At 42.1% G+C, this 26788-nt stretch overlaps 2 protein-coding genes across 3 annotated transcripts; one reads left to right on the forward strand and one right to left on the reverse strand.

The window, feature by feature from the left end:
• Positions 1 to 7220: 7220 nt before the first annotated feature.
• LOC113905108 (olfactory receptor 52B4-like) lies at positions 7221 to 8171 on the forward strand. The gene has a single exon (XM_027562109.1). The coding sequence runs from the start codon at positions 7221 to 7223 to the stop codon at positions 8169 to 8171; it is 951 nt and encodes a 316-aa protein (XP_027417910.1).
• A 5550-nt stretch (positions 8172 to 13721) lies between these two features.
• On the reverse strand, positions 13722 to 26491 carry TRIM21 (tripartite motif containing 21). Of its 2 annotated transcripts, none has more exons than XM_027563076.1 (7): positions 26397 to 26491; positions 24352 to 24795; positions 23761 to 23856; positions 22281 to 22511; positions 17827 to 17849; positions 16494 to 16594; positions 13722 to 16203 (listed from the first exon to the last, which is right to left on the reverse strand). In XM_027563076.1, exons 2-7 carry the CDS (start codon positions 24757 to 24759, stop codon positions 15653 to 15655), a joined length of 1410 nt encoding a protein of 469 aa, XP_027418877.1. In that variant the 5' UTR covers positions 24760 to 24795; positions 26397 to 26491; the 3' UTR covers positions 13722 to 15652. The 2 variants fall into 2 exon arrangements, with proteins under 2 accessions (XP_027418877.1, XP_027418876.1); XM_027563075.1 differs by lacking the exon at positions 26397 to 26491 and adding an exon at positions 25720 to 25814.
• Between the last annotated feature and the right edge of the window lie 297 nt (positions 26492 to 26788).

Raw genomic sequence — 26788 nt, forward strand, 5'->3', positions numbered from 1 at the left:
AGGGATCGGACCTGTGTGTCATATGGCTCCTGCATTGGCAAGCAGGTTCTTTACTACTTGCGCCACCTGGGAAGCCCTAAATTTCTTCTAAGTATTCTCAAATCCTTTAAATCTTTTCCTCCATTCTTTCTGACCCACCCCCACATTATTATAAACCAAATTAACAACTAGATTTAGGTACTCACCAGGGGAGCAGAGTGGTGCCATTAAATGATTATCAACCTAGACTACCAACAGAACCCAGCAAATTTACACATCTGCTCAAGTCAGCTCATTCTCCCATTCCACCTAATTAATGATTCATGTACACACCCTATTCAAACCTTCAACCTTGATTCAAGAACTTACCTATTTAACTTTGACAGAAAATCTTGCCTGCTAAATCAGAACTAATCAGTAAGAAACTCACAGAAATTCAAGACACTAAAATTTAAAACATCTCTATATTCAGCACATACATGCACATATCTGCTCCCACCATCCTTTTCTTCCATCTTGCTGGAGGAGCTGTCTCTCCTATCAAGGAATAATTCCTCTGTTTGTTCTTTGGACACCAATAAGAAATGTTAGGTTGAGCATTCAAAGCCATGAACATGCAAAACATTATTTGTGCAAAAAATTGCAGTAACTGTATTGTATGGCAGGGGGGAACACTGAGAAATTAACCAGTAGCTGTTTCTGGTGAGGAGAATCCATTGAGATGTCACATGAAGATATGAAAAATACCCAATATCAGCATACTTCATTAAGGAAATGAAAATTAAAACAACAATGAAATACCACTACATACCTATTAGAATGGCTAAAACCGATACCCTGACAATAGTAAATGTTGTTAAGAATATGGATCAACAGGACTCTTACTCATTGCTGGCAGAAATGAAAATGGTAAAGCCACTTTGGAAATGGCTTCTTCAGTTCCTCAATTTCTTACAAAGCTAAACAGACTCTTACCACATGATCTAGCAACCACGCTTCTTAGTATTTACCCAACTAGTTGACAACTTATGTCTACAGAAAAGCCTACACACAGATATTTACAGAAACTTTCTGCATAATTGCCAAATTTTGGAAGCAAACTCTGGTACATCCAAACAATGGAATATTATTCAACAATAGAAAAAGGAGAGATACGAAGCCACAAAAAGATGTGGGGGAAATTTAAAAGCATTATGCTAAGCAAAATAAGGTGATCTGTAAAGGTACATACTGTATGATACAAATCTTATGGAATTCTGGAAAAAGGCAAAACTACAGAGATAGTAAAAAAAAAAAAATCCTTGGCTTTGAGAGATTCTGAGGGAACAGAAGAGGGATAAATAGGAGGCCTGCAAGTATTTTTAAGCTTTTGAAAATATTCTGAACGGCACTCTAATGGTGTACACATGTCACTATACATTTTTTAAAACCCATAAACTATACAACATAGAATGTACCCTGATATAAGCTACAGACTTTCATTAATAATAATGTATCCGTATTGGTTCATTAGGGCTTCCCAGGTGACTCAGTGGTAAAGAATCTGCCTGCCAAGCAGGAGACACAGAAGACTTAGGTTCAATCCCTGATTGGGATTGGAGAAGGAAATGGCAACCCACTCCATTATTCTTGCCTGGGAAATCTCATGGACAGAGGAGCCTGGCAGGCTACAGTCCATGAGGTTGCAAAGAGTCAGACACTCATTCCAAATCTTTTCTCACAACTCCTTTCCTAAGCTCATATAACCTATCAGGCACACTTTCCACATGAGGCTTCCAGCACTCAGACAAGAAGGGCTAAGGACTTTCCGGTTATGTCACTGAGGAGACCAGCAATAGAGGAGGTCCTGGGGGAAAAGAAAGACAACATAAATAAGACCATGGTCCCCAGAGATACTCAGAGAACAAATAACTTGCCCTGCAGTTTCTCCTCCAGCTTTATCCCCTGGCCACTGAACACAGTCTGCTGGTTATGGGAATACCCTGCCATCTAGGCAGGGGCATGGCTCCAGTCTGTGGTTCCAAATGGCTACGATGACAGTTTGGAGTGAGGAGAGATGTAGGTTGGTACTGACCAGGGTAGCCTGGTGCCTCTTTGGGTCCTTCTGCCTGTGGGCAGGAATGGTGGGGATAAAGGAGGTGGGACATGCTGAGTTTATTAATGAGAGACATGGGAAACAATAATGGATTGCCTTCACCATTTGGTCACCCAATAGAGGTTCTCTTTGGAATTCTCCATCCCTTGAGAGCAGAGTCAGGGCAGACAAAAATGTGCCTGCAGAAGCTTTGTGGCATGGTGGAAATAGTGGAATGAGAGGCAAGAAATCTTAACTCAGTTCCTCTGTGACCTTGGGAAAATTGCCTTTCCTTCATAAATAATAAATCATACAAGATTATTTTAAAATGGAGATCACCAAAAAGTTTTTGTAGAGTAACAGCAAATACTTTAAGTTTTGAACATTGTCTCTGTTGCAACTACTCAATCTGTTCCATGAAAGCAGTCATAGACAATATGTAAATAACTGGGTATGGCTGTGTTTCAATAACATTTTATTTATAAAAGAAGGTGGTGGGCAGGATTTGGCCCACTGGCTGCAGTTTGATGATTGCTGATATAGAGTGCCAATCAGTGTTGATATTTTACATCTCTGACTCATATTTGGGCAATTCCAGAGGGAACTGGTGAAGCAGGAGGTTATCTTGTGAATCGCATTCCCAGAGAGAGTTCTTCCTTCTGGCGTAGATTAGAGGACTGTCAGACTGGAAGCAGGGGCAAGGGCTGAATAAACTTTGGAATATCCACCTCCTTAAGGAAACTGATTTAATGAGAGGAGAGCCAGTATACTGAATGGAGATAGGCAAAGTTATGACTTAGATAAGTGACAGTGAATTTGAAGGGTTAATGACTGTGAGTTTGGGTGGGTATATATATGAAGGCAAATTTATAAATGTGTGTGTGTGTGCTTATGGTGAAGGGCTGTTTTGTGTGAACAGGGAAAATGTGTGCTAGCATGTAAATCATCAAAATTTGTATGAGTAAATAATGTATGTTGTGACTGTATAAATGAATGTGTCTGATAATACGGTAATACGAATGGAAGACTGTATGTGTGTATGTGGATTTGTAGCAAGCAGAGCTGGAATTGAACTCAGGTAGGTCTAAAGTCCATATAAATTTTCCTGTGTTACATTGTTTACATGTCTTAGACATTCTGGAGAAATAAGAGAATGAGAAGGGAGTGGAGAGGGTGCCAAAGACAAATGGTTAGGTAATCAACAAACAAAAATGTCTGTTTCTAAAACTAATGGAAGGTTTGACTCTAATAATCTGGGACTCAAATATCAGCTTAGCCTCTAACAGGTTGTTTGACTTTGGGCTGTTGCTTATCTGAGATTAGTTTCTTTTTGCACGAACTAGTAATACTTTCAATTCCATAGGTTTTGTACAATAATTAGAAATAATAAATATATCTAACAGTAGTAATGGTTGCTATAATCAAAGAAGTATTAATGATACTAATGTCTAACTAATGATATTAATGTCTCTATTTCTGGTTTGCAGATAGGTTCATCTGTACCATTTTTCTAGATTCCACATATATGCATTAATATACAATATTGTTTTTCTCTTTCTGACTTACTTCATTCTGTACGAGATTGGAATTGACATATACACACCACTATGCACAAAACAGACAATTAATGAGAACCTATTGTACAGTAGAGGGGGAAAAAAAAGAGATGCAATCTGTTTGTAGGACATATATTTAAGTGCAAATCGCTCAGTCATGTCTGACTCTTTGCAACCCCATGGATTATACAGTCCATGGAATTCTCCAGGCCAGAATACTGGAGTGGTTAGCCTTTCCCTTCTCCATGGGATCTTCCTGACCCAGGGATCAAACCCAGGTCTCCCACATTGCAGGCAGATTCTTTACCAGCTGAGTCACAAGGGAAGCCTAAGAATACTGGAGTGGGTAGACTATCACTTCTCCAGGGGATCTTTCTGACCTGGAATTGAACTGTGGTCTCCTGCATTGCAGGTGGATTCTTTACCAACTGAACTAACAGGGAATATTAAGTTAACCTTAAAAAATGCATTCCAATATACATTAGGTGCAGACAAGTACTGTTTGATTCTACTTATACAAGGTACCTAGATAATAAAATTCTCAGAAAGAACATTGGCAGATGCCAGGGGCTGGGGGTAAGAGTGGTGGGGGAGGGAATGGGGAGTTAGTGTTTAATAGGAAGAGTTTCAGTTTAGAAAGATAAAATATTCAGAGATGGATCATGATGAGAGTTGAACAGCAATGTGGATGCACTTAGTGCCACTGAAACGTGCAGTCAGATATGGCTAAAATAGTATGATTTATAATATGTGACTTACCACAATGAGAAGCACTGAAAAAGGAAAAGGAAGTTTTAGGTGTTTGCCGGGAGCCGGTGAGGCATTCCATTCGTGACAAAGGTCATGAGGAAGGAGGCTCAGCATACGCAAAGGCGGGATCGAGCCTCAGGAGTCCCCCTGGATATTCTCGAGCATCTACCCCCCAAAAAACAGAGTCTGCCTACTTTATTGCTTTGTGCTCTCACCTCTGACTACTGGGGGCTGTCCCCCACCACCATCTCGCTCTCTAATTCGCCTGACAAGTTTACCCGGACTCCTACAGCTATGCATACGATTGTTTACAGTCTCCCAGCCTCGAGAGGCACGGGGAAGCTTAAGATATTCAAATAGCTTAGAGCCTCTCAGAGAGTTAGAAACTGTCAGAATAAAACTAGTAAAAGATTTCATTGATGAGCCAATGCTTGCTGCCAAGTTTTCACATCCCCTGAATTGTATCCTTGAATGTGTATTAATTAATATAGTTGGTATGTAGAAAAAATAAGTAGTGGCCTTGGTGTTAGTAACTTTAGACCCTTAAGGTAATAAATTCTTTCCTTTGTTGTAAACCCATTACACATCTGCCCTATAGGAATGCAATTTTATCTTCGGAAGATGGTGCCAAACCTTAAAATAATTACTTTTAGGGAAAATAAGTCTTTGTTGATAAGTCTTTGTCAAGAGTCATAAAATGTTAATAAGCCTTCTGGCCAGAAGATGATGTAAATCACCTAAACGATTTGTATACGATAAATTTGCAGGAAAGAAACCCTGGTTTTTGATAAGGATCAAAGACTGCTGACTTTGCATCCCCTATTATCCTCTATGTGTAACTTAGGGTATATAAGCCCCTGTTGAAAATAAAGCTACCGGCCTTGCTCACCAACGCTTGGTCTCCCCATGTCATTCTTCCCCTTAACTTCCAGCTGAGTCTCCATCTGAAGCGTGGATATCCTCTGCGGCCATTTATTTGCCTGGTCTTCTAAGACCCACTTGAGAAGGTGTCTAAGGTGGGGCACCTTCTGCTATTCGAGAGGGTGCCTGCGGCCTCCGTGGTCAGAGCTAACCTGGTGTCACGGGTTATATTGATTTTCCGCGTAAACCAAGCTACTCAGCTTCTTTTCTCCACTGAATTTTCCTACTGAGCTATCCTCATTCTATTATTCTTTATATCTTTGATGAATAAATAAATAAATAGTCGCCTAGGCCGTCTCTCCTTCGAATACCCTGGATCAGCCGGGGCTGGACCTCGGCAGGTGTTATAAGCAAAATGGCCTGGGGTAAAGATTGGGAGGGTGGTAAGGGGATAAATGAAGAGAGAGCACACCCCTGCTTTTGTGAAACAGAGATGAATGGGGGAAGAGACACAGCAAGGAGAAGGAGTCAACAGAGAGGGAGAGTTTGAAATGACCAGAATGACAGATTGATGGAAAGAAGGTTGGGGTCCAGTGCACAGATGGAGAGCTGAGCCTTGAGTAGGAGAAAGAGGGAGAAGACAATTCAAATATAAATTTGTAGCTTGCGGAATGAGAATGGTTAAGGGAAGTAACAGATTTTTTTCCTTGAACCAGGAACCAGGAAATCGCAATCACCTGATGAAGGGGACCCAGGTGGAGTGAGGTGGACATTGTGTGATTTTCAAAGCATCTCGTGTGATTTTCAAAGCATCCGTGGGTAGCCAATCCTAGCTTCACCATTTACTAGCCAGGTGAACTTGGGTGGAGGGTGGGGGATGAAAATCTCTCTAAGCTCTGTTTGCTCTCCATCAGTAAAATGGGAAAATGACTACAGTCATTTCCTGTTATGTTGATTGAGAAAATGCACGTGCAGCCCTTAGAGCAGAGATACTCTCAGTTGATCTTGTCCCTGGTCCCTGTTTTCCAACCTGCCTCCTCCCTTCCACATCCTTCCTACACAGCAGAGCCAGAGAGAGAGTGACCTCAAATGCAAACTTCACCATGCCCCTCTCTTACGGCAAACCCTTCAGTGGCTCTTCCTGCTTCAACATAAAGCCTAAACTCCTTACATCAGTACCCAGAACCCTCAGTGTGTTGACCCCTACTTCACTGCCTCACATTATTTCCTATCATTTCCTGCCATATCCTCCAGGGTATAGTAACCCTGAATCATTATAATTTCCCTACAAACTCCTTGTCCTTTCAGATCTTTGTGACTTTGTTCATGTTCTTCCTCCTCACATGACTACTTGGCAAACTCTTGTTTATTTTTCAAGGTTCAGCTCAGATTGGCACCTTTAGAAATGCTTTTCTGAACTTCTAGGAAGCTTTCCATGTTTCCACAGCTCCTGTGTTTAACTTTTCCTATACACTATCTGTATTGTATAGATATTTTAATTGTCTGACTTTTCTCAGGGAGGTCCTCCAGGAGCCATGGTATGTGTTCAGTAAGGTTTGTTAAATTGATAATGAATTCAGTTACCATTTTCCTTTTGAGATGTAGGTCACATTCTGATAAGGTGGAAAATGCAGGGTTATTCACAGCTCTCAACTGTTTATAACAACCTGATGCTAAGGTCTATGGCATTCTAGAGCTGGGAGAACTCACTTACAAATATCTAATCTACATTCTCCCTGACTTTAGTTTTAAAGTGACAAATAAAAGAGAGACCCAGAGCAGGGAAGTAATGTTACCAAGATAACATAACTGTTGAATAGAATGGCAAGGACTTTTAACCCATGTTTCCTGGTTTCTAACCAGGACCATTTCCACTTCTCACCCAGAGAAAAGTGATCTGTTTCCATTTCCCCCACTCCAGATCAAGTCACCTTTTTGGAAAGAGAAAAGAGATGACTGCCAAATCCCATACACCAACATCCAGATGACTCATCCTGGGCATGGCAACCCCCAACCACACTAGTCCCAGCCATTCACTCTTCATTCTGCTGGGGATCCCTGGCCTGGAAGACCAGCACACATGGATCTCCCTCCCCTTTCTTCTTTCCTACCTTGTTGCTGTCCTAGGGAATAGCCTCCTTGTCTTCATCATCATGACTGAACGCAGCCTCCATGAACCCATGTACTTCTTCCTCTGTATGCTGGGTGTGGCAGACCTCATCCTGTCCACTACCACTGTGCCCAAAGCCCTGGCCATATTCTGGTTCCATGCTGGAGAGATTTCCCTTGATGGTTGTGTCACCCAAATCTTCTTCATCCATGCCACCTTCATTGCTGAATCAGGAATTCTGTTGGCCATGGCATTTGACCGCTATGTAGCCATCTGTGACCCATTGCGCTATACCACAGTGCTCAGTCGTGCAGTAATCATAAGGGTTGGTCTGGCTGTGGTCCTGAGGAGTTTCTCTGTGATCCTTCCAGATGTGTTCCTGGTGAAAAGACTGCTTTTCTGCCATAGCAACATGCTACCACATACCTACTGTGAGCACATGGCTGTTGCCAAATTTGCTTGTGCTGATATTCGTGTTAATGTCTGGTATGGTTTGTCTGTCCTTCTCTCTACTGTAGTGGTAGATGCCTTGCTCATCTTAGTTTCCTACATCTTCATCCTCAATGCAGTCTTCCAGCTTCCCTCCCGAGGAGCTCTGCAAAAGGCCCTAGGCACATGTGGCTCCCACCTTGGTGTCATTTCCATGTTCTACTTGCCTGGCATTTTTACCATAATTGCCCAGCGGTTTGAGCATCATGTTCCTCCTTATATCCACATTCTGCTTGCAAATGTCTGCATGTTAGCTCCTCCTATGTTAAACCCCATCATTTATGGTGTTAAGACCAGGCAGATTCGAGAATGTGTGGTTAGTACTTTGTCTTCACAGTGGAAACTCTGCTGAGTTTGTATGACAGGTGGTATGATTATCAACATAGGATCTTGCAATTCCTTTGCTTACTTTGTAGAGATTTATGAAGTAAGGGTTGTGTTGACTGTGAACAAAACAATTTGTTGTGATTTTGAAAGACAGAATGCTATGTTACCTTGAGAAGGGTAGTATTGAGGAAAGAGCATGAGCTGTTGGATCAAAATTAGATTTGGGTACTGGATTTTCCACAAGTGATGTGTTTGACCTTGGGGAAGTTAGCTTATTCTCTTAGAGACTTCTCAGTGTATACATAGGGCCCAAGAAAAACAGAAATATAAAAACTAAACTAAGTCATATTAAACAATGAGAATTATTTCCTATAATAAACTTATCTACTAAAACATCTAGACAGAATATGTATTCATTTAATAATATATACACTTGAGATATAATAAACTTTTATTCTGAATTAGAAATGGGACCAGTGGAACAGAAAAAAAAAGCCCAGAAATAAACCCTTGTATATTGGTCAGTTAATCTTTGACAAGGATGTCAAGAATTCTCAAAGAGGAAAGGACAATCTCTTAATAAATGGTGTTAGGAAAATTGGATATTCATATGCAAAAGATTGAAATTAGGCCCTTACCTTACACCATAAACAAAAGTTAACCTGAAGTGAATTAAAGACTTAACTCTAAGTCCCAAAACTGTAAAAATCTTAGAAGAAAACATGGAGAAAAACTTCTTGGCACCGGTCTTGGCAATGATTTTCTTGATATCACACAAAAACAAAATAAGAAGTAAGACTATATCAAACTGAAAAGCTCCTGCATGCGCGCTCAGTCATGTCTGACTCTTTGTGACCCCATGGACTGTAGCCCACCATGTTCCTCTTGTCAATGGGATTTTTCAGGCAAAAATACTGGAATGGGTTGCCATTTCCTCCTCTAGGGGATAGTCCGGACCCAGGGATCAAACCCACGTCTCCTGTGTCTCCTGCATTGACAGGCAAATTCTTTACTACTGAGCCACCTGGGAAGACCCCATAAGCTCCTGCACAGCAAAGGAAACAATCAGTAAAATGAAAAGGTAACTATGAAATAGGGGAAAATATTTGCAAACCATGTATCTGCTAAGGGGTTGATATCCAAATATATAAGGAACTAATGACACTCAGCATTTCTCTGATAATGAGTGATGTTGAGCATCTTTTCATGTGTTTGTTAGCCATCTGTATGTCTTCTTTGGAGAAATGTCTATTTAGTTCTTTGGCCCATTTTTTGATTGGGTCATTTATTTTTCTGGGATTGAGCTGTAGGAGTTGCTTGTATATTTTTGAGATTAGTTGTTTGTCAGTTGCTTCATTTGCTATTATTTTCTCCCATTCTGAAGGCTGTCTTTTCACCTTGCTTATAGTTTCCTTTGTTGTGCAGAAGCTTTTAAGTTTAATTAGGTCCCATTTGTTTATTTTTGCTTTTATTTCCTATATTCTGGGAGGTGGGTCATAGAGGATCCTGCTCTGAGGTAAGTCGGAGAGTGTTTTGCCTATGTTCTCCTCTAGGAGTGTTATAGTTTCTGGTCTTACGTTGAGATCTATAATCCATTTTGAGTTTATTTTTGTGTATGGTGTTAGAAAGTGCTCTAGTTTCATTCTTTTACAAGCGGTTGACCAGTTTTCCCAGCACCACTTGTTAAAGAGATTGTCTTTAATCCATTGTATATTCTTGCCTCCTTTGTCAAAGATAAGGTGTCCATATGTACATGGATTTATCTCTGGGCTTTCTATTTTGTTCCATTGATCTATATTTCTGTCTGTGCCAGTACAATACTGTCTTGATGACTGTGGCTTTGTAGTAGAGCCTGAAGTCAGGCAGGTTGATGCCTCCAGTTCCATTCTTCTTTCTCAAGATAGCTTTGGCTATTCGAGGTTTTTTTGTATTTCCATACAAATTGTGAAATTATTTGTTCTAGCTCTGTGAAGAATACTGTTGGTAGCTTGATAGGGATTGCATTGAATCTATAAATTGCTTTGGGTAGTATACTCATTTTCACTATATTGATTCTTCCAATCCATGAACATGGTATATTTCTCCATCTATTAGTGTCCTCTTTGATTTCTTTCACCAGTGTTTTATAGTTTTCTATATATAGGTCTTTAGTTTCTTTAGGTAGATATATTCCTAAGAATTTTATTCTTTTCGTTGCAATGGTGAATGCAATTGTTTCCTTAATTTCTCTTTCTATTTTCTCATTACTCATTATCAGAGAAATGCAAATCAAACCACTATGAGGTACCATTTCATGCCAGTCAGAATGGCTGCGATCCAAAAGTCTACAAACAATAAATGCTGGAGAGGGTGTGGAGAAAAGGGAACCCTCTTACACTGTTGGTGGGAATGCAAACTAGTACAGCCACTATGGAGAACAGTGTGGAGATTCCTTAAAAAACTGGAAATAGAACTGCCTTATGATCCAGCAATCCCACTGCTGGGCATACACACAGAGGAAACCAGAATTGAAAGAGACACATGTACCCCAATGTTCATCGCAGCACTGTTTATAATAGCCAGGACATGGAAGCAACCTAGATGTCCATCAGCAGATGAATGGATAAGAAAGCAGTGGTACATATACACAATGGAGTATTACTCAGCCATTAAAATGAATACATTTGAATCAGTTCTAATGAGGTGGATGAAACTGGAGCCTATTATACAGAGTGAAGTAAGCCAGAAAGAAAAACACCAATACAGTATACTAACGCATATATATGGAATTTAAAAAGATGGTAACAATAATCCTGTATACGAGACAGCAAAAGAGACACTGATGTATAGAACAGTCTTTTGGACTCTGTGGAAGAGGGAGAGGGTGGGATGATTTGGGAGAATGGCATTGAAATATGTATAATATCATATATGAAACGAGTTGGCAGTCCAGGTTCGATGCACGATACTGGATGCTTGGGGCTGGTGCACTGGGACGACCCAGAGGGATGGTGTAGGGAGGGAGGAGGGAGGAGGGAGGAGGGTTCAGGATGGGGAACACATGTATACCTGTGGCAGATTCATTTTGATATATGGCAAAACCAATACAATATTGTGAAGTTAAATAAAATAAAATTAAAAAAAAAAAAGAAACTCAGTTAGCAAAACTCAATAGCAAAATAACACACACACACAATCAAAAAGAAATAACCTGACTAAATAATAGGCAAAGACCTGATTACACATTTTTTGAAGAAGACATACAAACCGTCAATAGGAACATGTAGAGAGTCTCAACATCACCGGGGAAATGTGAGTTAAAACCACAATGAGGCATCACCCCCAACCCGTTAGAATGGATATTATAAAAAAGTTAAGAGATGAAAAATGCTGGCAAGGATATGGAGAAAGGGGAACCATTGTGTGGTGTTGATGGGAATGTAAATTTGTGGAACCAATATGGAAACAGTACAGATGTTCCTTAAAAAATTAAAAGTAGAATTATCATATGATTCAGAAATTGCACTTCTGTGTATTTGAAAACAAAATCGGTATCTCAAAGAAATATATCCATTCCCATGTTCACTGAAGCATTATTTACAATAGCTAAGGCATAGAGACAACCTAAATGTCCATTGAAAAATGAATCGATAGATAAAATATTACACACACACACACACACACACACACTTATGTTATCCAGCCATAAAAAGAAAGAAACCTTGCCATCTGTTACAACGTGGGTGAACCTTGAAAATATTGAACTAAATGAAATAAGCTAAAGATAAATACTGTATGATCTCATTTATAAGTGGAATTAAAAAGAAACTCATAGAAACAGGGAAAAGATTGGTAGTTGCCTGAGGTGAGGGTCTGTGGGTAGGGTAAATGGGTAAAAGTTGTCAAGGGTACAAAGTTTCAGTATTAAGATGAGTATTTTATGAGGATGTAACATATAGCATGATGACTATAGTTAATAATACTTCATTGCATATTTGAAAGTTGCTAAGAGAGTAGACTTTAAAAGTTCTCACCACAAACATATATTAATACAAATACAACTATATGAGGTGATAGATGTATTAACAAAGTTTACTGTAATAATTGTGCTATATATGTGTGTATTAAATCATTACATTGTGCACCTTAAACTTACAAAATGTTATATCTCAATAAAGATGGGAGAAAAAAAGAGAAAAATGTGGTACATACACACAATGGAATATTATTCAATCATAAAAATAAGGAAATCTTACTACTTTCGACAACATGAATAAACCTGGAGTACCTTATACTAGGGCTTCCCTTGTGGCTCAGATGGTAAAGGATCTGCATGCAATGCTAAATGAAATAAGCCAGAAAAAGAAAGACAAAAACAGTATGATTTCTCTTACATGGAGAATCAAAAAAAAAAATTGAACTCACAGAAGTAGAGAGTAGAATGGTGGTTTCAAGAGGCACAGGGGTAGGGGAAATGGAGATATTGCTTGAAGGGTACAAACTTTCAGTTTGGGGATCTAATGTATAGTATGGTGACTATAGTTTAAAACATGGTATTATATACTTGAAATTTGCTGATTTGATCTTAAGAAATGTTTTAATATAAAATATTTTCATAAATAAGTGAGGGGCACCATAATCTTTAAATTTCTTGATCATGCTTTTATCATATGGCTGTGATAGAACCCAAAATTTAAAGTATAAATAGGATTTTGAATATTGACAAAGAGTAAGCACTGGACAGATTTTTAACGTCTTCCTGTCTTAGCTTGTTTATCTTTAAAACTTTGCTATAATAATTTCTGCTTCTTCTATCAATATTTCAAAAGGAAGTTGTGGTATCATAGGAGATCAAAAAGTCAAGAGACATTATTTGAGTTGTAAAGGATAATATTAATCAAAATTAGAATTGTTGCTGGTAAAGCTCTCATTTCTTTTTTTTTTTGTTTGTTTTTTCTTTTTTTTAATATAAATTTATTATTTTAATCGGAGGCTAATTACTCATTTCTCAAGAGAATTAAAAAAAATTTTTTTGAAGCATAGTTGATTTACAGTGCTGTGTTAGTTTCAGGTGAATGGCAAAGTGATTCAATTATACATGCACATGTATCTAATCTTTTTCAAATTCTTTTCCCTTATAAGTTAATACAAAATATTGAGTATAGTTTTCTGTGTTATACAGTAGGTTCTCAGTTATGTATTTTATATAAAGTAGTGTATATATGTTAATCCCAAACTCCTAATTTATCTCTTCCAACCCCCTTTTCCCCTTTAATAACCATGTTTGTTTTCTATATCTGTGGGTCTATTTCTGTTTCATATATGAGGTCATTTATATCATTTTTTAAATATATCACATATAAGTGTTATCATATGATACTTGTCTTTTTCTGGCTTACTTCACTTAGTATGATAATCTTATGTGTGATATGCTGGAGTGTACCTGGATCACTTATTACTAATTATTGGTGGGGATAAAAGTTGAGATACTATGAAACCTCTATTTAATTCTTTTTTGGTGGAGATGCAGGGGATGGCAGTATGTCATCTGTGTAATATATCTGCAAACATCAGGATAACCCAATATGCCAAGGTATTCAGATTTTGAGAAATAAAAATTTATTTAAGTTTATATCATTATGGCAGTGTCCTCACATCAGCATATCAACTGAAGGGGGGAAAAACCCATCATCAATTACATTGGCCACCCCCAAAGCAGAGAAGTAGAAAAGCTGATTTCATAATCTACCCTTCTAATAAAAAATATTTCTTTGACCCATGTTGGATATACAGAATCCAACCCTCCCCCAGCACATCCCATTCATGATGAATTGAATTCTCCATATTCTCTTTAGTGTATCAACCAAAGCATTGGTCACCTTTGGCAACTTAATTGAGTTAGCTCTGTGATGTCTCTTGCCTGAGGATTCTGTTGTTGCTATCTTTCCATCAAAGTACCTTCTTTCAGTCCAGTATTAAGACAGACCTAAAAACAACAGCTTTTTTTAAGGTCACTGACATCTTTGTGTAGTATCTAAGTTTTTCATGAAATATTTAGCATATGTGCTAAGGGCAATCTGAGATTCTATTTTAGATAAGGAATCACATTTCCTGGAAGGACAGTGGCTCTCAGGCAGCCTACTGATGTTCACATGTAGAGCTTCATTGGGCCAACTTAAAAAGTTTAAACTCAAGAAAAGTGTGTGCTGAAATCAGGTGATGCTGTTACCTCCTTCCTGGCCTTCACACCAGTTAGGGTTCAACTGGAGGAGAACAGGAAATAAATATTACGAGACTTGCTTATGATAAGAAATTCACTTATACATCTGGGAGGGCTGGCAAGACAAGTCATAAAATCCACAGGGCAGATTATCGAGGAAGGTGAAGTTCAGACTCTTGGGCATGAGTTGAAGCTGCTATTCACAAGTGCACTATCTTCTTCATAGGAGCCTCAGATCCGCCCTTAGACTTCCACCTGATTGAACATTAGGCCCACCCAGCTTATCTAGGACAATGTCCCTTATTTAAAGTCAAATCATTATGGACTTTGATGACATCTACAAAAATATCTTCATAGCAACAATCTGGATTAGTGTTTGATTGAAAACCTGGGGGCTTATAGCCTAGGCAAGTTGTTCTATCAAAAAATTATCACATTGGCCATTTATGTTGATATGTTCTTTAACCAACACCACTATCAACAAGATGTGGTTGGGAGATAACAGGGGAAATGAGGGATCATAGCTGGTTAGATATTTAACATGGCAACCTAAGACATGCATAATTCAGCCTTCATTTAAAAAGTTAATGCCTGTTAATGCCTGTTTTCCTATAGGCACTGTGAAGCCACTCTTGATCAGATGTATGTTGGGAAGATAATCCTCGAGGTATACAAGATAGGAATGATGGGATAGATTGAGACCAATTTATTTAGGAAGTCCTTTGCAAGATACATGGGACTTTCCTGGTGGCTCAGATGGTAAAGTGTCTGCCTACAATGCGGGAGACCCAGGTTCGATCCCTGGGTTGGGAAGATCCTCTGGAGAAGGAAATGGCAACCCACTCCAGTACTCTTGCCTGGAAAATCCCATGGACAGAAGAGCCTGGTAGGCTACAGTCCATGGGGTTGCAAAGAGTCAGACATGACTGAGTGACTTCACTTTCACTTTGCAAGATACATAGTAGAGATTGGACCAAAAGCCTAGAGATGGAGAGGAAAAAGCAAAACTTGAAGTCACATGAAGAAGGCAGAAACATGGTTTAGTTGATCCAGGTGAGTTTGGGGGCCAAATGCAAGTAGTTTATTTCATGGAGGGAATGATAAAGCAACATAGGGCAGGAATCCTGGTGCTGTAGGTCATTTGACACAGACTGCGGGTGACCTTGGGGCCAGTTTGCCTGTGGTATCCTGACACATCTGCAGAGACAAAGGTGGTTTGGAGTTCATGGGCACATGAGACAGGGTCACTGGCTGAGGAGTGGAACCAACAGAGGGGTTGCTTGTGTCCAGAGAGAATCATCTGGATCCTACCAGCCTGTCTTAAGTGGACAGAGGATCAGAGGGGCTGAGTTTGTTCCTCTATCATTGAAACCAGGATTGAAGAAGGGCCGCAGGGGTCCAGCAAAGGCACATTCAGAGAAGGTGTAGATGAGGGAGGCGTGGTCAGTGATGTTGTAGAAAGAGACAGTGCTGGCCTCATAATCTAGGAAGATCCCAATTCGGTTTGGAGGCACCTGAAGGTGGAGGGGAGTCTGGGGGCAGGTGCCAGCCTCATATTTTTGTTTGTTCCATAGCCAGATTATCCAAAAGCCAGTGTCGGAGTTGAGCAAAAACTGTCCCTTCCTCCGCACATTGTCTCTACAAACCCCCAGGTCCCAGGCTTCCTTTCCCGTCACATCTACCTCCCAGTAAACTTTCCCGGAGTCAAAGCGCTGGGCACCCAGTACCATGGGGTAACTATCAAATCTCTCCTCATTTTCAGGCACTTCCTGCCGGGTGTTTGCAAGCCTCACTTGTCTCCGATTCTCCGAAAGGATGAGCCACGGATTGGCTGTCTGTGGATCCAGGGTGATGTGTACTGCAGAGAGAGGGCCACAGTCAGGCTGGGAGACTGTGCAGAGTCAGCAACCCTGTGCCAGCAATGGGGGGATGAGGATGAAGGGGTGACCCTGAGCCTCACTGTGTGAGGAGATAACCCCTGGCCAACTCTGACCCCTGCCCTGACCTTTGAGGGAACCACCTTCCCTATTTCTGCACCTGCCCCACCTACTCTAACCTGCCATCTCTCTCCAACCCAGGGATGCACTGGGCACCCTCCTTATCCCCTTCACTCCCTTGGCAAGCCAGTCCCACACCCTTGGTGCTCACCTCCACACGTCCTCAGCATCTTCTTAATCCCGGGCACATAGAATACATTCCTCAGGTCTGTGGAGGCGACATCCAACTCCTTCAGGTTCCAGGATTCACTCCTGGGGGAAAAAGAATTAGAGACCCTATCTCCAACTCCTACCTCATCCTGCCCAAATCCAATGGCTATACCACCTTTATGGATGACTGATAATTTAATCTGATGCAAATTTGCAAACAGCTCTTGTGTTAGGGGGTCTTCCCAGGTGATGCATTGGTAAAGAATCCACTTCCCAATGCAGGAGACATGGGTTCAATCCCTTGGGTCAGAAAGATTCCCTGGAGAAGGAAATGGCAACCCATTCCAGTATTCTTGTATGGGAAATCCCATGGGCAGAAGAGCCTGGGGCTACAGTCCATGGGGTTGCAAAGAGTTGGACACAGTGAAGTGAAAGCTGTCATGTCCAACTCTTTGTGACCCCATGGACTGTAGCCTGCCAGGCTCCTCTGTCCTTGGAAATCTCCAGGCAAAATTACTGGAGTGGGTAGCTATTCCCTTCTCCAGGGGATCTTCCCAACCCAGGGATTGAACCCAGGTCTCCCGCATTGCAGACGGATTCTTTGCCATCTGACCCACCAGGGAAGCCTGGACACAACTCAGCAACTAAACAACAACAACTACAACAATCTGTGTTAGGATCTGTGTTAGGGACGGAGGGCAAAAGTAGGTAGGATTTTGTTTCTATCTAAGCCTTGATGACTACATGAGCATCTGTGTCATCTGGCCAGCCTGTATGTCTCTCCGGGTCTTAGGTCATTACACAAGTACCTTCTGTTTCACTTCATAACTCAAGGTGTCTGATACAGGCTGAATCACCTCCATGAGGAACCTCAAGGAGTCTTGCCCATGCTGTGGGTCTTACCCATGGCTCTTTTAGAGAGGTTTGAAACCAGTAATATACTTTTTAAAAGAGTCCCAGCAGGCTGTAAACTCAACTTCCCTGTCTGTTATTTCACTTTGTGAAGATATGACATGCCAGTTACTTCAGGCATCTCACCAACTGTGTGTGTTCAGTTTCTTAGTCGTGTCCAACTCTTTGTGACCCCAGGGACTGTAGCCCGCCAGCCTCCTCTGTCTGTGGGACTTTCCAGGCAAGAATACTGGAGTGGGTTGACATTCACCAACTGAGATGTCCATTAATTAGCCTTCCGAGACCAGAACATATTTTAAGGAGGACTGGATCTTTGAGAATAGGAAGGAGGATAGGGAAGACTTCAATGCATGTTTTCTAACTAAAACTCTTTTTTAAGATATATACTGCCCCCTCCTCTAATGAAGAAAACCTTTCCTTACCTTTCCAGGACACTTTTCACCTCCTGAGGAGACAAGAAACAGACAGTAAGTTCTGGAGACACTAGTTTACAACTGAGACTTCAGTCATGTGGGTAAAGCGATGTCACCCTGAGGTCTACAGAACACTGCTCTGCCCCAAGCCTCTGGACAAAGGCCTGAAAAATGCCTCTGACCACCTTGAAATGGATGAGGAAGCAGAAACCCAGCATGGGTGTGACCTGTAATCAGGGGGAGGAAGCTGCTGCTGTTGCTGCTAAGTCTCTTCAGTTGTGTCAGACTCTGTGCGACCCCACAGACGGTAGCCCACCAGGCTCCACCGTCCCTGGGATTCCCCAGGCTAGAACACTGGAGAACACAAACAAATTTTTTCATGACTGTATCTGACCAAGAGACAGTGAAAAGGTATGGGGAAAAGAGGAACCACAGAATGCTACAGCAGAGGGACTTTTGAGACCATGTAGTCCAAAGTTTCCCAAAGTGAGGCAAGCTCATCATTGCTGGGTGTGAGATGATTTTTAAGTAGAACACACATCAGTGAATTTATTTAAAAAAAAAAACAAAAAAAACTTTAAAAAATAAATTTATTGATGTGTGTTCTACTTAATACCTCTTACTCAGGTGATAATACCTCTTATTCAGGTGAACTTGTTTAAGTTTCTTAGCTTCAGTCTATCACTAAATCTTTTAACTTCTTTGCACCTTAAGTTCTCTCATCTATGAAATAGGGGTAATAATAGTAGCAGCCACTTCATTGCATTGTCATGAGGGACTGAATGCCGACAATTTTATGTGCTACTTAAGAATTTTCAGTTATTTATAGTATTATGAAATAAATTAGAATTGTGTTGCTGAAGAAGACTCTTCAGAGTTCTTTGGACTGCAAGGAGATCAAATCAGTCAATTCGAAAGAAAATCAATCTTGAATATTCATTGGAAGGACTGATGCTGAAGCTCCAATACTTTGGCGACCTGATGCGAAGAGCCGACTCATTGGAAGAGACCCTGATGCTGGGAAAGATTGAAGGCAAAAAGAGAAGAGGGATGCAGAGGATGACATGGTTAGATAGTATTGCTGACTCAATGGATATGAATCTGAGCAAACTTTGGGAAGCCTGGTGTGCTACAGTTCATGGAATCGTTAAGAGTCAGATACAACTTAGTGACTGAACAACAAAAAACAAAAATTAGGAAAAGTAGCAGTAACAACACATGGCTACTATTGCTTAGAACAGATTTTTTTTTTTTTTTTTGTATAACTTGTTTAATTATTTATAAGCTCCTATTAGGTAAGTACTGTTACTTATATTCCATTTAAAGATTAGTAAACAGGCATAGAAAAAGCAAAATGACAAGGATGGCTATATAACTCAATAATCTGTGCAATTAGCATATACATCAAAGCTGTAATACCAAATGAGAACACTGGCTTAGGCCAAATAAGGGAGAAACAAAGTCATATTTTAATATTTCTCTAAAATTCTCATTTCTTTGTCCTTATTTTCCTGGGAGAGCAAAATAACATGCACAAGGTTTAATTTTATTTTCTCAGTTATTTTACTTTTAGCTTCATTTTGTCATTTCCAACCTACTGTTTTTATATTCAGTAGGTCAGTCACTCAGTTCAGTCACTCAATCGTGTCCGACTTTTTAAGACCCCATGGACTGCAGCATGTCAGGCTTTCCTGTCCATCACCAACTCCCAGAGATTTCTCAAACTCATGTCCATTGAGTCAGTGATGCCATCCAACCATCTCATCCTCTGTCATCCCCTCCTCCCTTTCTCCTCCTGCCTTCAATCTTTCCCAGCATCAGGGTCTTTTCAAATGAGTCAGTTCTTCACATCAAGTGGAGAAAGTACTGGAGTTTCAGCTTCAGCATCAGTCCTTCCAATGAATATTTGGACTGATTTTCTTTAGGATGGACTGGTTGGATCTCCTTGTTGTCCAAGGGACTCTCAAGAGTCTTCTTCAACACCACAGTTCAAAAGCATCAATTCTTAGGTGCTCAGCTTTCTTTATGGTCCAACTCTCACATCCATACATGACTAATGGAAAAACCATAGGTTTGACTAGACAGACCTTTGTTGGCAAAGTAATGTCTCTGCTTTTTAATATGTTGTCTAGGTTGGTCATAACTTTTCTTCCAAGGGGCAAGCATCTTTTAATTTCATGGTGTAGTCACTATCTGCAGTGATTTTGGAGCCCCCCAAAATAAAGTCTGCCACTGTTTCCACATCTATTTGCCATGAAGTGATGGGACCGGATGCCATGATCTTAATTTTCTGAATGTTGAGCTTTAAGCCAACTTTTTCACTCTCCTCTTTCACTTTCATCAAGAGGCTCTTTAGTTCTTCACTTTCTGCTATAAGGGTGGTATCATATATGGATCTGAGGTTACTGATATTTCTCCTGGCAATTGATTCTAGCTTGTGCTTCATCCAGCCTGGCATTTTGAATGATGTATTCTGCATATAAATTAAATAAACAGGGTGACAATATACAGCCTTGATGTACTCCTTTCCTGATTTGGAACCAGTCTGTTGTCCCATGTCCAGTTCTAACTGTTGCTTCTTGACCTGCATACAGATTTCTCAGGAGGCAGGTCAAGTGGTCTGGTATTCCCATATCTTTAAGAATTTTCCACAGTTTATTGTGATTTACACAAAGACTTTGGCATAGTCAATAAAGCAGAGGTAGATGTTTTTCTGGAACTCTCTTGCCTTTTTGATGATCCAATGGATGATGGCAATTTGATCTCTAGTTCCTGTGCCTTTTCTAAATCCAGCTTGAACATCTGCAAGTTCATGGTTCACATACTGTTGAAGCCTGGCTTGGAGAATTTTAAGTATTACTTTGCTAGTGTGTGAGATGTGTGTGATTGTGTCGTAGTTTGAGCATTCTTTGGCATTGTGTTTTTTAGGAATTGGAACGAAAACTGACATTTTGCAGTTCTGTGGTCACTGCTGAGTTTTCCAAATTTGCTGGCATATTGAGTAAACCATTTTCACAGCATCATCTTTTAGGATTTGAAATAGCTCAACTGGAATTCCATCACCTTTGCTAGCTTTGTTTGTAGTGATGCTTCATAAGGCCCACTTGACTTCGCATTCCAGGGTGTCTGGCTCTAGGTGAGTGATCACACCATTGTGGTTATCTGGGTCATAAAGATCTTTTTTGCATAGTTCTTCTGTGTATTCTTGCCACCTCTTTTTAATATCTTCTGCTTCTGTTAGGTCCATACTGTTTCTGTCCTTTATTGTGCCCATCTTGGGCTTCCCTTGTGGCTCAGCTGGTAAAGAATCCACTTGCAATGTGGGAGACCTGGGTTCGATCCCTGGGTTGTGAAGATCCCCTATAGAAGGGAAAGGCTACGCACTCCAGTATTCTGGCCTGGAGAATTCCACGGACTGAATAGTCCATGGGGTTGCAAAGAGTTGGGCACGACTGAGTGACTTTCACTTTCACTTTCACTTTGCATGAAATGTTCCCTTGGTATCTCTAATTTTCTTGAAGATCTCTAGTCTTTCCAGTTTTATTGTTTTCCTCTATTTCTTTGCATTGATCACTGAGGAAAGCTTTATTATCTCTTATTTCTTATCTCTCTTTCCTTGCTATTCTTTGAAACTCCGTTCCTTTTCTCCTTTGCCTTTTGCTTCTCTTCTTTTCTCAGCTATTTTTAAGGCCTCCTCAGAGGCAGGTATTCAGTAGGTATTTTATAACATAAATGATAATAAAATTAAATAATATTTATGCAACCACATACTGTGTGCCAGGCACTGTTCTAAGCATTTTATATTTATGTACTGAAATCGAGCAGACCCCATGGGGTTCTCCCAAGAACAGTTCCCTTGTGTTCTCTGCCTCTTTTTTTTTTTCTTTTTATAAAATTGAACTACAGTTGATTGACAATGTTTCAGGTATATGGCAGAGTGATACAGTTATACATATATAGCTCATGGAAGTGTAAACATGTTACATTTATAACTAAAAAGCCTGGGGAACTGCTTGTCATTTAGCCTATTCCCTGCTGCCCTTGTTTACAAATGGAGAAATTAGGTCTAGGAAAAGAAAATGACTTAATTTAGAGTTATGGAAGGAATTGGTGGCAAGGTTGGGGCCCTGAGATATGTAATTTTATAATATCCATTTAACATAGGAGAAACCTGATCCTCAGAAAGATTAAGGTACGTTCTCAAGATCATGAATCTGATTGTGTGTTAGAACAGACACTTACTAGAGATGTCCATTTCTTTTCATTACTGCATGGAATATTCCTTTCTAATTTGTACCTTTCTAGGCTTTGAATGCAAACCACTCATAGATCTGAATTCCAGTTTATTTAAGAAAATGCCAGGGACCAAGTTTCTGTGTGCCCTGAAGAGGCAGAGAACACAAAAAACTGGTTTTTTTCAGTTACTCCCTGAATCTCAGAGAGGAGCTGTCCTCAGGCCTCACCTGCAGCAGCTCCAGCGCCGAGCCCCGCCTCCTCCTCTCCAGCTCTGCGATCAGCTCCTGCAGGGCCTGGATCTGCTGGGCCAGCCTAGCCTCTGTGTCCCCCAGGGTTCTCAGCTGTTGCCTCTCCTCCTCCTCTAGCTTCTGGAGTTGTTTCTGCTCCTCTTCGGCCAGGAAGTTTTTCTGCCTTACAAACTCTTCATGAATTCTTAATTTGTGCGCCTCAACCTTCCCCTTTGGTGTCAATGGAAAGAAAGAGGTGGTTTTTAATCATAATCCCCTAAGATTTGGGAATGGAAGTATCTATATCTACTCCTACTCCACTCTGGCTCTGTCTGGGAATACACACATACACAATTTTGCTGGGAAGGGAGGTGGGTGAGGCTTCTGGGCCTGAGGGGAATGGGACTGGTGGGGTGCGGTGGGGAGGTGCACCGTAGTTGCTCTCCTATCACAGCTGCATCAGCCTGTGGTATCAGAGATTTCCTCAACCTCCTTCAAGTCACCCCTGCTCCCTCAATGTGCCTCTTTGTCTTCATATCTTAGTAACTGAGCGAGTAACACCTGGCCCTACTCCAACAAACCTGCAAAGCCAGGCTTATAACCTGGTTCCTAAGTTTGGGAAAAAGGAGTCTTTGAGGTATTCTATGCTTGCCCTCCCCTGCTTGTAACTGGAGGGTCACTCAATACCACCACAGCCTGCCTTATGCTTTCTGGGTCTCAAGTCTTCCTCTTCTGGGATCTCTTGGCCATGAGCTCCTTCTGCTCCTTTCTAGTCCCTGACCCACCCCACCTCCTAATCCCTGGGGTGGAACAAGCTTTAGCTCTCCATTACATTTTGGACCAGTGAGCTGGACATGGTCAAGTAGCTACCTGGTCAGACTGGTTTTCCTATCTTAGGCCTTTGAAAGTGAAAGTGTTAGTTGCTTAGTCGTGTCCAACTCTTTGTGACTCTATGGGCTGTAGCCCGCCAGGCTCCTTTGTCCATGGGATTCTCCAGGCAAGAATACTGGAGTGGGTAGCCATTCCCTTCTTCAGGGGATCTTCCCAATCTAGGGATTGAACCTGGGTCTCCGATACTGCAGGCAGATTCTTTACCATCTGAGCCACCAGGGAAGCCTTTATGGTTCCCTTAAGTCTGGTCCTCACAGTCACTGTCATTTCTTGACAACTTGTCATTTCTTGACATTGGGCATCTCTCCTGGCATTCCTCTGTCCCAGACCCTGAGGTCCTGTGCTGTCATCTCCAGAGACTGGGCTTAAGAAGCAGGAGCATTAGGGTGTATCTTGTCCCTCAGCACCTTCTCCTAAGACTCTCTCTCCATCTGACTGGGAGCTCTTTTTGATCTCTACACTCTTTTAATCCCCTCCATCAAGAGACCTATGGGGCAGCTGGTTCTTGGGGAATGAGATATAGGGACTGGCATAGCTGGACCCTCCCCAGGCTTTGGATCTAAGATTCCCTTCAGGATATGACTCTTGCCTTCCAGGATGCTTTCTTCATTGCAATGTCCAATTCCAGCTTCTCAGCCAACTCCTGCTTATGTCTTAGTTTATTTAGTGCCACCTGAAGCTTCTCCTGCAGAGAACGAAAGCAAGATGATACCCAGTCAGGTTAAGAAGTAGGGTGCAGTGGTGTGAAGTGGGGGGAAGATCATACTGGTTCTTAGAAGAGCCTGAGTGCAGAGGACAAGGAAGGACTGTAGTCTGTTTGGGGTAGGAAGTCTGTGGATGGCAAGGTTTTGGAAAAAGCCTGATATTTCTTACAAAATAGGGCCACACGGTTGGGGTACAAAGGGTGGGGGCAAACTGCTTGTTCCTAATTAAGCAGGAGGCCACAAGGGAAGAAGATTCTTAAAGCATTTTCCCATAGCACATCCCTGCTCCAGGAGAATGAGAAAACTGTTCTGAGCTTGCCATTTCCCCCTTAAATAAGACATAGAAGGCAGGAGACCGCTATCCTTTCTCCAGCCCCACAGGTAACTCTCTCCCATTCCCAGCTCTGGGGAACAAAGCCGTCAACAGGGCCCCCATCTCCTTTTTACCTGTTCCTGCCTCTGTGCTGAGGCCTCACCTGGTACTCCTGAGCAGCCTCCTCAATAGGGACCATGGGATGATCACGGTGTTTCTGGGACTGGGAACACACCCAGCAAAGGGCCTTCCCATCTTCCTCACAGAAGAGGTGAATTTTCTCTCTGTGCACCACACACAGCTCCCCGTGTGGGCTCTCCTTGGCACCCTGGCTGATTTTTCTAAGGTTGTCCACCATGTTGGCTACCTGTCGATTGGGCCGGAGATTCTGGAGCAGGAAGTGGCGTCGGCACACAGGACAGACGCTACCCCCTTCTTTCCCGACCTCAGAGATGCACTCCTGGCAGAAGCTATGACCACATTCAATGCTCATAGGCTCCACCATGGGATCCAGGCAGATAGAACACGTGACCTCCTCCCACATCATTGTCAAGGGTACGGCTGAGGCCATTGGGGTGATGCTCCTCTTCAGTAGTGCTGGGGAGATCTTGTGGTGAGGGGAGGAGAAGAGGAAAGGGAGGGAAGAGAAGAGCCAGGTGAGAAAAGGGAACCATGAGAGAGGGTGAACTGGAGGGAGTGAAAACAAGAAAAGACAAGGACCTCAACCTGAATAGCAAGTTCTCCTCTTCCAGAGTCTGGGTCACTGATCCAGTCAGACAGAAGGGGACACTGAGTCCCCAAGAGAGCAAAAATTGTTGAGAACCTGAGAGACAGCTGCTTACAATTCGACTTTCATCGTGTTCATCTCTGCTTAACCCCTCAGAATCCAGGCTTTACCTATTGATCTTCTGCCTCAGGCCACTGGTCTTCCACTCTGTTGAGAAGCTAATCTTAACAGTAGCGACCATTGACTGTGCTCCTTCCATGTGTCAGGTGCTACGTGCTTCATATACATTCTCATCAATCTTTGCAATAGGTAGGAGTTATTGGTATCTAATTATCGGTAACATGAATATATATAAGAATATTTATTCTTACATATTCTTATAAGGATATCCATATTAAGTACATGGGCTTCCTAGGTGGTGCAAGTGGTAAAGAATCCACCTGCTAATGCAGGAGACGCAGGAGACAAAGGAGACAGCAGGTTTGATCCCTGAGTTGGGAAGATCCCCTGGAGAAGGAAATGGCAACCCACTTCAGTATCTTACCTGGGAAATCCCATGGACAGAGGAGCCTGGTGGCCTACATACAGTCCATGGGGTCGCAAAAGTCAGACACGACTGAGCACACACACATACGCATATGTATATGTGTGTATATATATGTATGTGCATACACACAGAAGCGTGTGGTTTATTAAGAACTTCCTGGGCTCTTCTCAGCTACTCTGAACCTGGCACCGCCTTTGTTTCTTCTAGGGCATAGACCCATAGTTTTCTAATATCCTAAGCAACCCTGTCTCTCTCACCTGCAGAGGGAGCCTTTTGGGGATAGCAATCTCAGGGATCGGAGAAGGCGATGGCACCCCACTCCAGTACTCTTGCCTGGAAAATCTCATGGACGGAGGAGGCCGGTAGGCTGCAGTCCGTGGAGTCACTCAGAGTCGGACAGGACTGAGCGACTTCACTTTCACTTTTCACCTTCATGCATTGGAGAAGGAAATGGCAACCTACTCCAGTATTCTTGCCTGGAGAATCCCAGGGACAGGGGAGCCTGGTGAGCTGCCGTCTATGGGGTCTCACAGAGTCGGACACTACTGAAGCGACTTAGCTGCAGCAGCAGCAGTCTCAGGGATCGCGGACCTACCCCCACACCGGGCTCCCCTGGACCACCCCCGAGCTAGGTTGCCATCCTAGTTCTCCCAGTTTCCCTGGGTCTTTCTTCCCAGCTCAGGTGTTGGCGGAAGCAGGGCAATCCGAGCTCCTTCCAGGGGACATCCCAGTCAGGTTTACAGCCCAGCCTCCTCCCAGGCTGCAGGGGAAGAACTGCTGGGTTAGGGTTGAGGAAGACCTATCGCGAAAGAAAACCTGAGATCGAAGTTTCTAGGGGTGGGTACGGCTTGGATGAGGCTTTTCAGACCCGGGGCAGGGGAGAGAGGTCCCCCAGGGAGAGCTGGGGTACCTCGGTCTAGCCAAGTTCACTCACCTTTTCGAGCAGCCAGGAAAGTGAAATAAGGAACTGGTAGCAGCCAGTTCCTTATTTCACTTTCGATTTCCCGTCCCCGGCAAATCTGAAAGGGAGGCGGGCAGAGGGGGAGGAGACTGGGCGGGGCCAAGGGAGCAGGAAGGCGGAGGGGTTGAGGTGCCGCTGGAGTCTGGAGCTTCTTGGAGGCTGGGGCGAGTGAAAGCTCCGCAGAGTTTAGTCCTTGCTTTGCGTTCCCTCCCGTGTTCTCATTGTGTAATAGAGTGAAGCATCGTATCTGCTACGTGGAGGAGCCACGCTGCTTTCTTTGATGCTGGTCATCACCCCAGGCCTACGTGCTGTGCCCTCGTGTGGGAGCTGCTTTTAAGGAGGTTTGGATGGACAGGGGTGCCTAG

Source organism: Bos indicus x Bos taurus, chromosome 15 (assembly GCF_003369695.1).
Source record: "Bos indicus x Bos taurus breed Angus x Brahman F1 hybrid chromosome 15, Bos_hybrid_MaternalHap_v2.0, whole genome shotgun sequence".
Classification (NCBI taxonomy): Eukaryota; Metazoa; Chordata; class Mammalia; order Artiodactyla; family Bovidae; genus Bos; species Bos indicus x Bos taurus.